Genomic DNA, 16,326 nt, shown 5'->3' on the forward strand with positions numbered 1-16,326 from the left:
ATTAAAACACAGACTCGCTGTGGGAAGCTCCAGAGGAATGAAGCTGCTGGAACAAACAGCAGGAGTGGAATCACACATGGTTACATTTAGAATATTATTCAGGTTTCTGTGGAAAGATATGAAGAGGAAGGTGGATATTTCTCTTTCAAAAAATCCTGTGAACAAGACATGCAGGTGTTTTACAACAGGAAAAATATGCTTTACGTGAAATACTCAGCAGGTGCAATGCAGAATTTGTTTCTTTAAATGAGCATTTACTAACAATGATTATAGTTTAAAATGAAATGATTTGTACATTATAGACATAAAATGAATCAGCAACAACAAATGTGATGGTTGTTATCATTGTTTAAAATGTGTCTCGTTTTAATTTCTTTCAGTTTTATGGTCTTTAGGCCCGACAAAGCAATAAGACGCCATTTAAGATATTATTTCTTTGATTTAATGTTTTGTGCATAAAATGTCAGAAAATAGTGAAAAATAGACATAAAACCCCCAAAATCGTTAGATAACGTTGCAAAAAAGCATCTAAACATTGAAATGAGCAAGTAGAAAAAATGGTATGGTCGGGGGGGCGGGGTCGGTGTGTAGCGTGCTGCAGCAGAAGTCTGCTCTGCACGCAGGCTTCCTCCAAGTTTACAGTAAAACAAACTGGTGGTGTGACCAATGGCCATTTACAATTATTAATACTATTACTATTATTAGCATTAGTCTATATTTTGGTTGAAACTAAGCAAGAAAAAAAAAAGAAAACATAAATAATAATAAAATGCACTTAATCAGAGATTATAGTGAGTCTCAATAAAAAACCAGCATCTGAATCAAACTTGTTTTTCACTTTTTATTTTTCGCTTGCAGACAAAAGAAGATATCCATGAAAGTCCAGATATAATAAATAAATTAACTACTAAAAAGTTGGCTATTAAAGCGATGTAAAATGGCAGAAAGGCGTAACGTACAGAGCTGGAAAAGGATCAATAAAACCCAGAAACCTCCGCTGATTGTTTTCTCATTGCATATCCTAACAGTCCTACATGGAGAGCAGAGAAAAGACAAATATTATAATAGCATTTCTTTTTTTTTACCCCACGTATGAAAAGTTAAAAAGTTCCTGTGGGAACCGAGCCAAGTGCTTGTGGTTTCTCATCCCTAAAATATTATTTCTCGTGGAAAAACCTGAAGGATATTGTTTTGCTAGTTCACCCGTATTTGAGCAATAAACAATAACTATGTCTTCTTTTATTTTCTTTTTAAAGTGATTTAAACTTAGGTGGCACGGACAAAGAAAGACAGAAACGCCATCTCAGGAGACATAATTATTATTGTGTACTCGTATATTCATGCATACAGTATTCTATAGAAAAAGAGAAGTGTAGATGTCACAATCTTGCCGAGTTAGTAGCTTCACTGACTGAGGTAAAGTTGCCGGTTTCCTGAAGAAGAGCACACGTGCCTTTTTCTGTTTTTCTTTTTGGACAAGACACAAACAGTGTATGGGTTCATCTCCGTTTCGAGTCGATCACGAAATCAGCTTGTTGTTGGAAAAATAATTTATTTGGCAAGTGTCCAAAGAATGACGAAAAAGTGACTGAAGTTTAATCTGTATCATCCTCCTCCATCTTTCTTTTGAATCGTGTTCTCAGAGCTTTAATGTAGAGCTCAAAGAAAAATCCACCTTAAAACATTTTGTTTACTTCTTTCATTTCATTTTGTAGTCATGATTTGTGATTATTTTTGGTCTATCTCTAACTGGCTATTGTATTGTGACTTGTTCCTACATTTCCCACAATGCCTCTGAGAACCCTTGAACTTGTCAAAAGGTGGCAGGTAGGATATGTGTATAGAGAAAGCAGTTAGTAAAAATGTACATATTTTATATAATTAATTTAATTATAAGTCTGAGATGTTAAAAGTACGGATTATTTTTTGTTCTGTATATGTTTAATGAACTTATTTGCCTTGAGTCATAATTATTTTTAATGTCAGAAGTTAGTGATACATAATCATTTCCACAGAGTGTAAGGTTCGTAGTTTCCTTTATTATTCTTCATTGTAACCTTGTGACTGTCGGACCAACAAAAATATATTTTAAATGACGATTGTTCTCTGATTAATGAAGGTCCATCAGAAAGGTTTAACAAACATAATCATTAGTCCGAGCCTGAGGGAAATCTTTAAAGAACACAGACCAACAGTCAAAAACATAACATGTTTTTATTTATTTATTCACATTTTTGAAAGTGACCTTTTTGTTATTTTATTTGTGTAAGATGAATATTGTATTCTAAGCAGTATAGTAAACACCATGATGGTTATTCAAATGAAAGGATTTCTTTCTTATTTTTTATCCTAATATAAAATTATTATTTTAAAATCATTGAAACTCTTTAATTTTGATACATTGATATTGAGTTAAAAATCTAAATTGTTTGTGTATTTATGAAGGTAAATAACTTTATGAGCCTACCTTATAGTTGCATTTTGGAATAACTTAAGTCCACTATGTAGAGCATAATACATCTGATAAAAAATCGAATCTAATAATTGCCAAATGATAGTTTTAAGGTGGATTTTTGAAGGTGTTGGTGCCTTTTGCGTTTTTGGACGTTAATCCAGAAGCTGATTTGACGTCATTGAAACTGAATGGACCCAAACACCTGCTCACATGGAAATCATCACCGTATTCAAAAGAACTCAGGATAGCGTAATAATAGTATCATGGACTTAGTTTCCATTATATGTTTATATGTCGTTAAGACTTAAAAAAAAAATACAAAAAAGTTCGCACGCAGACTCGCACTGATTTCCTTTGATTCAGAAAAAGAAATGATAAACAGAATGGCACTAATTTGTCTATTCACATAAAAAAACAGTATGGTTTTAAAAAACCTCTTTTCATCAGAACAGTAAAACGTTTTTGGGGCCTTGAGAAAATGGTCCATCATTCAGAGAAACGTTTTTTGATAATTATGAAAAAATCATGCAAGGTCTCACCTCTCACTTTAAAAACATTGATTCCTTCTTTTGTAAGAAAAAGGACAAAGGGCAAAAATAAAAGCCTTGATATTTGTACAGGAGCAGGGGACTTACTCTGCTGTTGGTCCCCTCAGCCCCTCAAACCCTTCCTGTCTGTAGATCAGCGTCCTCTCAGTGTTTCTCAGCTGCTGCAGAACCCAAAGCTCCAATCCAAGGCACAGACTCTAGATCAGTTAGTCCACCTGTGAGCCTCCTGCGGCCATGTTTAGGTCCCGATCCACCAGCTGAGAAACACTGACACCTTCTCCCTCCATGTCCACTCCACAGTGTGAGGAAGCAGCACTGATTCTGCAGATTAAATGAAGAAACACAGGCATAATGTCAAATATTATTTCATTTTCACATGTGAAATGCCTAAAGAAATGGGTTTATTCTAGTCTCAGATAATAAGGTTTAGGGCTGCCCTCGACTGAAGATTTTTCTAGTCGACCAATAGTCGTCAATTCAGGCGATTAGTCGACTTATCGTTGCATGTCTATGATATATTAGGATTATTAATATACATTTGTCTTTAAATATCATGACTTGTTTAGTATAGTCCGCATATTGTTGATGCTGAGCAAAGTCAGGTGTAGTAATGCTTAAGTAAAGTAAAAATATATATAAATGGTTAGGCCTGTCGCGATAATCGATAAATTGACTTATCGTACGATAAATAAAAATGGACTCGATAACTTTTCTGAGCTCGATAAATAGCCGTTTACATAAAGATGTGACCAGTATTTTAGCCTGGAGCGCTGTGGCTGCCAGGCGCGCTGTGAGGGGCGGGGCTGACACACAGCTAGGTCAGGACACTCCGCGTGCACGTGCAGCAGCCAAATTAATAATATAGCGACAAGCGGGAGACAACGTGTGACTTACTCGCGGGGAATTTAAAGTGAAATGGAATTGGTTACAAAACCTAACGACACATCTCGATTCTCCGGTGTGGCAGTATTTTGGATTCAAACCAAATCAACGAGGCGAACCTACGGACTTGAATGAGCCGGGAGGTGTGTCGCATTGGTTTAAAAAAGGTAGCGACAAAAGCAGGCAATACCACGCATTTTAAACTACCTAAAACACAACCACCCCATTCCGTTTTTCCATCTGGGAGCAAACACGGCAGCTGGAGATGGAGAGCCCCCGCCCGACAATGCAAACATGTTGGTGTTCCTTGCTCGAAAACTTAGAAAAACAGATTTGGACATGGCCTGTTGAGGAATCTGGGTCTTTGGCAGTGGACTGTACACTTGACTGTTGTTTTAAGGAGTTTTTTTTTTGCTTGTGAGATAATGTGTGCTCATATATATATATATATATATATATATATATATATATATATATATATATATATATATATATATATATATATATATATATATATATATATATATATATATATATATATATATATATATATATAGAGAGAGAGAGAGAGAGAGAGAGAGAGAGAGAGAGAGAGAGAGAGAGAGAGAGAGAGAGAGAGAGAGCTCTGTTTTCCAGCCTGAATCTATTTAATTTATTGTTTTGGTTGTGTGTGATTTAATTAATTTATTATAATTTAATTAGTTTTATTTATTAAATATAATTTATATATTTTAATATTATTTCACATTTCATTTGCAATGTTGAATGTTCAATAAAAAGTGATGTTTGAAAGGATGTACTTGAATTATTATTATATATTATCATTATGTCTAAAATGGTCTTAAAACGGTGCCGACAATATTATCGTTTATCGCAATAATTTCCAGAAAAATGTATCGTCCAACACAATTAATTATCGTGACAGGCCTATAAATGGTACTATGCCGTGGAATAGTCAGTATAATAAGTTGTAAATGATACACAGTAAGGTATGTAATGAAAAAGTCTAGTATGTTCAAGTCGGGCTGTCATTGTTAAAATATGAAATCGCAATAAATCGCATGATGGCCCTTGTTTTATCGCAAATTAATCAAACTATTTTTATTTTCTTCAAGATGTAAATGTTCAAGTGTTTCATACTCTCATCATAGAGGTGAACACATGTTTGCTTGTCATTTTATTTGAGTGAAAAAAGATCTTGGTTTTATTTACGCATTATTAGTCATAATAGGCAGCTGGTGTATTATTATTTTTTATTTTGAATTTCTAAAAGTCATAATGTAGAATAAAAGAAAAAGTCAAACTATATCTTAAAAATGTTTGAAAAAAGTCATATAACAGCATTTCATAAAGGTCATTATGTCAAATAGGTCCAGTGATGTTATAGTCAGTTTTATAGAAATACTTTTCTTTTAACTAATTGTGTTCTGATTATTGTTACATGTAAGGTATTCACATTCAGAGTCTGAATAAAACAAAAGCAAACTTTTTTTCATAAAGACGTGAGGGTAACTTATCACCAGTGTATGTGTGAGAGAAATCAAACGCACCTCTCTGCTCCTGTCTGCTCTTCTGCCTGAGGCTGTGATTGGCTGACCCCTTCAGATTTCTCCTCAACTGCTTCCTCCTCTTCCTCTTCCTCCTCCTTCACCTCCTTCACCTCCTCCTCGTTGCAGTCGTCATCAGTCTCCTCCTCTCCTTGCTCCTTCACCTCCATCTCTTCTTCGCTGTCTGCATGCTCTGCTGCTGCCTCCTCCTCCTCCTCGTCGTCTTCCTCGTCCTCTTCCTCCTCGTCCTCTTCCTCCTCCTCCCTCTCTGCCTCCTCGTCACTGAACAGCTCCTTGCCCTCCTCCCCCCTCCTGGTGGTGGAGGAGAACCAGTCCCTCACCTGCTCGTAGCTCATGCTGGACTTGGTCACCAGGTCGTCCAGGTCCTTCTCGCTCAGGGCTCTGTGTTTCAGGTAGTAGTCCTTCAGGAACGACTTCCCCGACTTCACCTGCAGGAAACACCACAGAAATTATTCATTGGGAACTACATGAGACGATTCGTTATAATCTCTGTCATAGTTGATACAATATTAACCGTGGTTGCTTTTATTACACGGCTTGAATACTCCATTATGATTGGTCAATGTTGACCTTCAGAGGTCTGCTCTTATTCTGATAACGGGCTTTGTCCAAATGTGTTGTGTCTCAGTTTATTAGTTTCTCAGGTGTTTCTGATATTTTCTCCACACACCTGTATGAAACAGATTCAACAAACCCTTAACATTTAACTATTCATATTAGGGTTGCCAGAAACTGACCATGATCAAAATCGATTATTCGGCAGCCCTGACGAATAATAATCGATTATTCGACCGACCCCCCCCCCCCCCCCCCACCCGGGAGAGAGAAAAAAAACAATCAGACAAAAGGAATTCCGTTGTTTTCTTTACTGGAACATGTTTAACAGTACAAACAAAATAAACGACAAATAAACCAACATCAACATTTACCTGCCGCTTTGTTCATCTTTAGTCGCACGTGTGAGGGAGAGGGGAGGTGGGGGCGGTGTGTAGCGTGCTGCAGCAGCAGTCTGCTCTGCACGCAGGCCTCCTCCAAGTTTACAGTAAAACAAACTGGTGGTGTGACCAATGGCCATTTTACAATTATTAATACTATTACTATTATTAGCATTAGTCTATATTTTGGTTGAAACTAAGCCAGAAAAAAAAAAGAAAAGATAAATAATAATAAAAAGATATATAAATAAAATCGATTTTTAAGAATAGTATTCGATTATGGAGACTGTAACGAATATTCGAATAATCACTGGCATCCCTAATTCATATACACAGCTCTATTGTACACTTAATAAAGCGTGAACAAAAGATTCACTGTGCAGACAGACCTTGATGGTGGTGGCGCCCTCTTGTGGGGAGCGCTTGCAGGGGTACGGCCTCCGTGTCCTCCTGGACCAACCTCTGAAACGCTTCCTGGACTTCTTCTGGGTCTTGGCTTCACCGTTCAGCGCCTCGTCCACCTGAACACATCACATAGTCTCATTTATAAAGGACTGTAACTGCAGGGCAAAGAGCTCTAAAGAAGTACAAATATTACTAGGGCAACTCTAGGGATACACAATAAATATGCTGATTATGGGAACTATTATATAATAACAATTATGTTACAATCCAAAAATGAAATAATAGCCCAAAATAATCAAGCAAAAATGCTTTAACTGACTTAACCTATTAAACCCCAAGCCTGTTTTTCAGGTTTCAGGCTCGGATATGACATTCCCAGAACAAATCACCATATCTTCCCTTCTAAAAGGGTTAAATTAATCATCTTTTTTCTCAAAGTAATGATAAACCTGTCAGGTGGATGTAGAGGAGTCAGATTCAATATAGATGTTTTTTATTTTAAAGAAAATTCAGATTGAACATGGTAAAAAACTGTAAATTATTGTGTCCGTCCAAAAGATATTTTGTACTTATAGTGAAAACTAACCTTGGATGATGGGTTAGTAGACTAAAAGCTTTAGGAATCCAAAGTACAACATATAATAAGTACCCTGTATCAAGATTGATGCAAAACAAGTGATATTTGACCTTTTTAGACCAATTTAGCAAAAGAAAAAACCTGTTCTGGGGCCATTTGGGTGGATTTTTCATATCTCTGGCTCCCCCTGCTGGATGTGAGATCTCTTTCTAACCGTCAGAGCCAATGGAATCGAGGGGAACTCCCACATAGTCCTTATTTGGTAATGTGTGTGTGTTAGGCTGCTGCATTGCCAAGACCGGAAGCAGCAGCCACTCTGGTGGCTACCATTAGCAGCTAACTTTTGCTCTGCGATTTTTACATAAAATTGGAATTATGGATTATAAATAATTCAAATTATTGCCCAGAAACTTTATCAACCTATAGATTAACCGATTCAGTCGCGTTTTTTCTCGTTTTAATGCCATTGAACACGTCTTTTGATCAGATTAACAGCTACGGTGAGACGATCTCCCTAGAAGCTATGTAAAGGTACGTGTTGTGATGTCTGTCTTTGCTTCCCCTGTCGCAAATTCGGATCACTCAGTGATGATACTATATACCTAAATAATCTGTGGAACCTCAGCTTTAATCGGATATCTTGTATGTGCAGCTACGATAAGTAATAAGGGTACTTTTATCTTGAGTTCTGTGACAATGTCCGTTAGCATTTTTCGCTAAGGGGTAGGGATGGGTACCGAGAACCTGTACTAAGTCAATACCGGTACCTGATTGGACGGTATCGGTATACCGTTAAGCCGCTGGACAAACGGTGCTGCTATCGGTATATCTGTTACGTCTACTTCCTTAGTTTAACTTTAAACCATTCTGGTTGGTTGGGAACCCTTATCCCGTGTGATGTATCCGGTTTGAGACCCCTCTGATTGGCCACTGTAAATGCCACTCCTCATCTCTCTCAACAGCGCTCTTATTATTGTTGTGAGACTCCTGCAGGCATGGCGGACAGAGCGAAGCGATCGAAGGTCTGGATGCACTTTTAAAAAATGTAGTGGCGATAGTGCAAGGTGCAATCTATGTACTCAATTTGTTGCTTGTAAAGGGGGTAACACAAGCAACTTAATGAAGCATTTGCAAACGAGACACTCATTGAATGTTAAACGGTGCTAGCGATACTGCTAGTGCTAATAGTGCTAATAGTGCTAGCGGGCTTCAGCCGCGCCGTGTGTAAATGTGACCTGAGCGAAGCCTCGCAAGCAGGTTAGCTGCTGCGCACGGGTAGTATGTTTTGTTTACCTGGGTGCAGTCTTGCAGGCACATCGCCTTGTCTTTTTTTAGTTTATTAACACCAAATTATTGAAAAGTATCGATAAGAGTATCGAAAAATACCGATACCGATAAGCAGTACCGGTACCGTTATCAATAAAATCCTAACGATACCCATCCCTACTAAGGGGTAATTTAGATGCTTCTTATGAGACTTGTGTTTTGTTTTGGTAAGAATGGTTTATATCGTCAGTTAGCTGAGATTATTTCCGTTAATCTGGTATAACACATTAATAGGTTCTTAAATATTAAGATCCCCTGAGACACAGTGTCCTGAAAAAAAAAAAAACAGGGTCCCCGCCGGCTTAACAGGTGTCAGTAGGGCGATTTAGCACATTAACGTTGCTTTGGTTAAAGAAAAAACAAAGATAAACAGGAAGGAGAAGAAGACTCGAGACCAGGGGTGGGGAACCTCCAAGCCGTATACGGACCGCGAGACCATTTGGTACGGCCCTCGAGTTAATTTATAAACACACACAAAAAAGAAAAAAATTAAAGAAATCTACACCGAAAAAAAATTAAACAAGCGAGAGCCTGTTTTTCCTGGCCAAAGTCAGGGTCCTTGAACACAACACGAGCCTAACGTGTCATCAGGTGGTATATGTCTTGTCTGACAGGGGTGCAGTTCTGAAGGAGAGCACCAAAACGCAGCTCTGGCACTTCAGAAAATGAGTGTCATTAGTTGAAAGCCCAGTGGCGATCTGCTCATCTGTCATACTGATCATACAGTCAATAACTTTGTTGTTATTAGCATCTGGTTAGCTAGCTGTGCTAACGAATATAAGAAGCTTTTTCTCCAACCAGTGAGGTAAAGGCACATCTTTATATGATCATTATAGTTATAAAACAATAAGAGAATAAAGTAAACGGGTATAAAATTCTATATGACAGTAAAAAAAAGTTGTTATCAATAAACAAGAATACAGTTTGAAAGGGGAGTGATTTGTAAAATATCCATAACAAATTAATCTGTTTAAAGTTCTGTTTCATATGGGTGTTGAGAGATGTATCCATAGATTTCCTAATGTTGCTCTCAAAGTGCACCAGATTGATGCTTGTAACTTCAACATTTAAAAAATAATCTTACCGGGGGAGCATGTCCCCGGACCCCCCTAGAGGAGGTTGTCCCCGGACCCCCCTAGAGGAAGTTAGCGCCCCCCACTTAAATCATGTTCACATGAAAAGGAAACTAAATACATTTGCACACATCTTGTGTCCATATCTTTCTGTTTTGGTGGTCATGCCACAACCGTGCACGTGCATGCATGCATGAGTCATGGTGAGATCTCTGGATTAAGAGGTTGCTTTTTCTTTGCACAGCATGAAAGAAAGGCCAAATGAATGGGCTGTGATTTTAGTATGTTTTAGCAGAGGTCAATCATTTGTACGGCCCTCGGAGGATGTTGAAAAAATTTAAATGGCCCTTGAGAGGAAAAAGGTTCCCCACCCCTGGTGTAGACCTTTGTTCTTTTACAGTTTAAGAGGTAGACAGCACAATTGTAATTTTCTTTAAAAGTTTTTAACTTTTACTTTACCAGAAAATATATTTTATTTTATTATTTACTTTTTGAAATGTGTTGTTTTAACATTAATAATGTCCTTAAGTTTGGTATAGTCAGGCATTTAGAATATTGTATGATCGCTTTTTGCTCAATATGTATCAGCCTTTCTTACTGTGTGAGATGCATAGACTACAGATTATGAGCTTCTTATGAAAAAAACTAAATGTGAAATAATTCCTATCTTTACGGGTTTTGCCATGAGAAGCAGGTTATTCACAATTTTGGGAGAAAAAAGCCCCTTTTGTGCAGCTTCTAACAGAAGTTTTACTTTACTTGTATCCAAAATATGAAAAAGGTTAACTTGGTACACAGAAAGCATCCACTCCATCATTCTGACCCTTTACCTTCCCGCTCTGGTAGAGGTAGTACCACTTCAGGTTGCTGTTCTTGCAGGCGTAGCGCGTGTCTCCGAACCAGTTGACGATGTAGGTCCTGGGCAGGCCGCTGTCCTCCGCCATCTGGTCGTACTCCTCGGGGATGGGCCACTGTGTGCGGACGAAGGCCTTCTTCAGGATGTGGAGCTGCTCTGGCGTCTTCTTCATGGTCTTCCTTGCGGCGGGGGGCATGGTCTGCCGCTCATGAGCCGAGGACGAAGGAGCAGCGGTTTTCTCGCTGTCCTCCTCGTCCTCGTCCTCTTTCGAAGGCATTTTTCGTCTCTCCGTGAACCAAGCGTCCACCTCGCGCCGCGTCAGCTTCGTCTCTGCTCGCAGCCGGCTCAGCTCCTCGTCCGAGGGCGTGTCTGATTTCTGGAAGCTGGCCTCCAGGACTTGCAGCTGCTCCGGAGTCCTTTCCTTAAACTTCTGTGGCGTGAAATCGGGGAAGGCGTGGCGGAACTTGACCCGCGGGTCTCTGGTGGACCCCGACAGGGTGGTGGCTGAAGTCGGCGAGCAGTCGCTGGCGTCGTCGCTGGAGTCGATGACGATGGTGGGGTTGTGGTCGCTGGCGTTGCTGTCGTTTTGGCTCCCGCTGTTGTTCCTTCCTGTTCGTCCTCCTGGCGCTGGCGCTCTGGTGGGCGGGGCTTCAGTAGGCAGGACGCCTTGGTGATCCTTGGAGTTCCTCTGGTTGTAGCGCGTGTCACTGAACCACTTCTTTATGGCTCGTTTGGACAGTTTGGTGATCTCCATGAGTCGGGATATCTCTGCCTCAGTGGCAAACTGCCTCCGGCCGTAGCTGGCCTTCAGCTCCGCCAGCTGCTCTTTGGACTTCTTGGGTTTGGCGGTCGATGCGTCTGAACAGTACGCCCCGCCTGCCGCCATCTCAGTCTTTGATTCCGACGTGGACGGTTCGGCTGCTTTGGGCTGGTTGCCGGGGACGCCTGCGACGGTCAGGGTGATGGGAGATGTGACCGGCAAGGTGCTGCCGTTACTGGACACCTGAGTGAGCACGAGGCCCGTCTGGCCCACGATCTGGCAGGTCTGGAAGATGGACTGCAGGCCGTTGGTGGCTGCAGCCAGGTTGGCCGGGATGACGGTGATGGTTTGAGGAATGCTCTGCACCGTGCCGTTAAACTTCTTCCTCCTCGCCTCCTCCACCTGTGGAGAGATGGGGACCAACAGGAAGAGATGTTACTGTTTGTCTTTACGGGGAAGGAAGACGAGCTGGACTGGCCTGTTCAGAATTAGAAAAATCTAATATACGTCTAAATTCGAATGAGGATTAATTTATTTTTGAAATAAAGTTCCTGTACATTTATTTTACAATCTTAAAAAATGCATTAAGAATGAAGACGGGTCCCCACCTCCTCCGGAGTCCAGCTGACTCCGTGCTTCAGCCTCTGAGCAGAGAACCACACCTTGATCTGCTCCTCACTGAACTTGGTCTGTGAAGACAAGCCCATGATCTCCGACACAGAGGGATATGGAAACCTACCACACAAATCAGAGTGGGATCAGTATTGTTGGAGCTATATATGTTTTCTACAAACTGAGCTGTGGAAGAAGGTAAGGAAACTACGGAACGTTACAACCGTAAGCTGAATTCATCACATCGTCTTGGTGTTTTTATTTATTCATACAACCCAACTGAAAACTCTTGCTGCAGATATTTATGGGTCTAGAAATTCAAATAAAATCCTTTTTGTTAGACAGACCCTTTTAATGATGTTTCCCCTATATATTATATACTGTGGCGTTTTTAAAGAAATACTATACAATTACTTATTTACAACAAACAATATTCAGACTTTTTTATGATTAACCATTACATTTTAAAAACTTTTTTCATGACTGTCTATACTTTATTTTTATTGAAACTTCTTTTAAACAAAGTCTTTATGAAATATTATACTGTATACTTTATTGAAGACATATTATTTAATATAGAGGCATTTCTATTTAAACTATAATAGGACATTTTCTAAGAGATACTATGACTTTTGATTATTATTAGTATTTATCATACTATTAGTATTCTATAAATAATACATTCTGACTTTTTTATGATTTACCATTAAAGTTTTACGAGACAAGATACCCTTTCTCTTTTTATTACGAAATACTTTAATGTTCTTGTAATCGTTTTTACTAAAAACCATGTGCATGCCTTTTTATATAATAGTGTTCAATTTTCTTTGTCTCTATATACACTTTGCTGTAACAACATAGTTTCCCCCTTGTGGGACGAATAAACGAATTCTGCTTTAATAACATTATTTATGAAATACCAGGACTTCTATATGGAATACTATACTATGACTTTTTTATTACTTTATTGATGACATATTATACCATGACTTTTTTTTCCTTACATACAATGCTGACAATTGTGAATGAAACACTGTCATGACTTCTAAAACGTCACCTGTTGTAGGCGCTGACCAGCAGGACGTTGTTGTCCATGGCAGAGTTGTAGGTGGGGATGCTGCTGATGGGGATGAGCAGCTGGGTCTGGGTCTGGCTGCAGTTCTGCTGGTTCTGCAGGGCTGACAGAACCTGGGCCAGCGTCCCGGGCGGGAGCACGCCCCCCGAGCCTCCTTTGATCTGCAGCACATTGGAGCTGTTGACCAAGATGTTTTGTGGGACAGTGTGGACCTGCACCGGCGTGGAGACGGGGAAGAGGCGCGGGGCGATGGTCATGGGGGCGGGGGACAGCGTGGGGGGCTCCTTGTTCTCGTCGTCCTCGTCGTCGCTCTCCACCTTGATGACGTCCTCGTAGGCCACTTTGTGTGCGGCGCTGAACTTCTTGGGCTCCGGCCGGCTCCTGATCCTCATGATGGGCGTCTTGCTGAGGGCGATGCTGCTGCGGGAAGTCTCCTCCGCCTCACCATCCTCCACCTTCACGAAGCTGCCGTCGAAGGTGAGGTCGTTGACCGTCTGCTGGATCACCGTCTCATTGTTTCGCTTCACAATCGTCCTGGTGAAGTTTTCCTCGCCCGGGTGGAGGCGAGCGTTGTGGGCCAGCAGGGTGTCGTAACTGGAGGGGAGAAATGTGGGTCAGTACCTCAGGAAGAGACACAGGAGTACTTGGTCACGGGACAAGTGATCACATGTCTGCAAGACTTATAGAAACGGGTCACTATAAAGTGGTCCAATGAACATTCAACATGTAGTTGATATTATTCTGTTAACAATTTTTGAACTTTCATTCATTTTGAGACCAAAGACAAAATAAAGTGTATACAATTTAAAGAAATTATAATCTCAAGTGTAGAAATTACCTAGAACCTTGGAAACTCAGTTTAATGAGAGATGGAGAATTACTGAAATGACAGATGTCCTTGTGATAAAGACGATGTAAACTCAACTCAGTCAAGTGTTTTCATCTTATTTTATCTAAAGTATTTTGGCTTTTTTTCTTCTTTTTTATTTAAAAAAGACAAGGAATTACTACTTTAAGAACATATTATTCTCATTTTGGGGGTCATATCAGTATTTGTTCCCTCTCCTGGGACATGTCTCCATGCTTTAATGTTCAAAAAGCTCTTTATTTTTCTCATACTGCCTGTGCTGCAGCACCTCTTTTCACCCTCTGTCTGAAACCAGAGCCCAGTCTGCTCTGATTGGTTAGCTGGACGGATCTAGTTTGATTGGTCAACCAGAGATGTTCGCCCCTTAGCCTATCACGTACAATGTGTTTGAGCACCAGCCAATAGAAGCACGAGTTGTACATAGTGATGTCACTGAGGATACTATGGGAAAGGCAAAACCCAGAAAAAGGCCTCTTAAAGCTGCTGCTGCCATCAGGCATTCACATATTGGAATGTAAATGAATTGTCTTTGTGTACATCTGTTTGAATGCTTCCATGCCTTTAAAGTGACCCATTAAGTATCTGAAATCCAATCCAATGCCTTTTTAGTATTCTACCTTTTGGTGTGGTAGTCACACTCCATGCAGACGTACGAGGTGTTGATGATGACATCGGGATGCTCCGTGTCCACGTGCATGGTGAACAGGTTGAGCTCCGACGTCTGGAAGCTGCAGTATTTGCACTCGTAGCCCCCTTCCGCCATGTTCACGTCCTGGTAGTGGTCCGAGGCTGCGTCCTCTGCCCACTCCTCCTGCAGAGCGGGGGGCTCCGAGGAGAGGGGGGGAACGCCGTTACTGTACTCTGCGTCAGCTGCTTCTGGGACATCCTCCATGTCCTTGTCTGAGTCAACGGCTTCTCGAGGGGGCACCATGCAGGGGGTGGTGGATTTCCTCCTGCTCGACATCCTGCCGATGGGAGAGCACTGTGGGGGGCCACGCGGTAAAAATCAGTTCGAGGCCGCCTGCTGTGGCTCCATAAAGTAGGATGATGACAGTCGAAACGTTTTTCCTTTATCTTCAATTCCTGAACAGAATAAATTAAAGTGTGAGAAACAGAAAACAGAACACATACATTTATATTCAGTGTTTGGATCAGTTATGTCCAATTCTGCCAACGTTTCTTTTAACTTATGTGTGTTCAGGCGCGAAATGGTGTGAAAATAGACATTGTTTTTGCATAACTAGCGACGTAAGTGACACACTTGAACTAAAATCACATACAAAAATATAAAATAGAAGACAATATGAGTTGAAAGTTATTTAAAATAGTGGATTTAAGGTATCAGAATTTAGCAATCTGGTAAAAAATACATTTGCAAATATTTCTATTTTGTGCTTATTGGTTGAGATCTCTTAAAATGACTTATTAGTGAATTGTTATAGTTTAACTCTGGTACACACACACACACACACACACACACACACACACACACACACACACACACACACACACACACACACACACACACACACACACACACACACACACACACACACACACACACACACACACACACAGCTGTGTATATAAATAAACAGGAGGAAGACAGCAGCACTAGCAGCAGGGTAGCTAGCTAGTTATGTTTACCGGGTCTCTCCACAAGTGGCAGAGGATGTGAGGCGTGTGTACCCGTTAACGGATAACAGTCTGCTGTCAGCTCAGTGTGTGTTTACCTGTTGAAACGACAGCCGTTAACCCGCATCTTACAACAAACGTGTAGCTTGCTAGCGGCTGTAGCTCTGTAGCATCTCTGGTTCGGTGTGTTGATGCGCAGTCTTCCGCCTTTTACCCAAATACACCGAGGAGCCCATCTGCTTTAGCCCGGGACACGGAGCCACTCAAACGGCTAGTTAACAAGCTAAACTACCGCCTGTTAGCTCCAGTTCCAGCTAGCAGGCTAGTGCTGCTGAAGCTCGCATTGTTTACCTGTTGCTTCGTTAATAAAAAAGACAGTTTAATAAAAAAGGCACCGATAATTCACCGAATCTGACGATGGCCATTTTTCATACCGCCGCTAGAAGCAAGCAACGGCAAAGAAACAAATCCGGATTGAACTTTTCACAATAAAAGCTCCCACTAAATTAAAGCCAAATATAAAGAAGAAAAATATATTATTGATGCATTGAAGTGTTCATCTGGAGTTTTTTGCAACTTGAAACACAAATTAGGTAAAGAGAAGAAAGAAAATGAGAGAAAACATTGATAAGTTGATTTATAATTTGAGTTATTATAAAGTGAATTTGCGAAATATCTAGTGACATTAATTATTATTATAAAACACTTCACAAACAACAACATGCCTTTAATTATACGGTATAATTAAAGC

General features: G+C 40.3%; 1 protein-coding gene across 2 annotated transcripts; it reads right to left on the reverse strand.

Moving 5' to 3' along the window:
• Nucleotides 1-827: 827 nt before the first annotated feature.
• LOC307023293 (zinc fingers and homeoboxes protein 1-like) lies at nt 828-16,022 on the reverse strand. 2 transcript variants are annotated; one of them, XM_079656477.1, is made up of 8 exons: nt 15,674-16,022; nt 14,594-15,023; nt 13,055-13,666; nt 11,994-12,120; nt 10,600-11,787; nt 6,778-6,909; nt 5,436-5,881; nt 828-3,324 (listed from the first exon to the last, which is right to left on the reverse strand). In XM_079656477.1, the coding sequence occupies exons 2-8, from the start codon at nt 14,902-14,904 to the stop codon at nt 3,210-3,212; spliced, it is 2,931 nt and encodes a 976-aa protein (XP_079512603.1). In that variant the 5' UTR covers nt 14,905-15,023; nt 15,674-16,022; the 3' UTR covers nt 828-3,209. The 2 variants fall into 2 exon arrangements, with proteins under 2 accessions (XP_079512603.1, XP_079512602.1); XM_079656476.1 differs by having other exon boundaries at nt 14,558-15,023.
• Between the last annotated feature and the right edge of the window lie 304 nt (nt 16,023-16,326).

The sequence above is a fragment of the Notothenia rossii genome, assembly GCF_949606895.1.
Source record: "Notothenia rossii genome assembly, chromosome: 10".
In the NCBI taxonomy this organism is placed as follows: domain Eukaryota; kingdom Metazoa; phylum Chordata; class Actinopteri; order Perciformes; family Nototheniidae; genus Notothenia; species Notothenia rossii.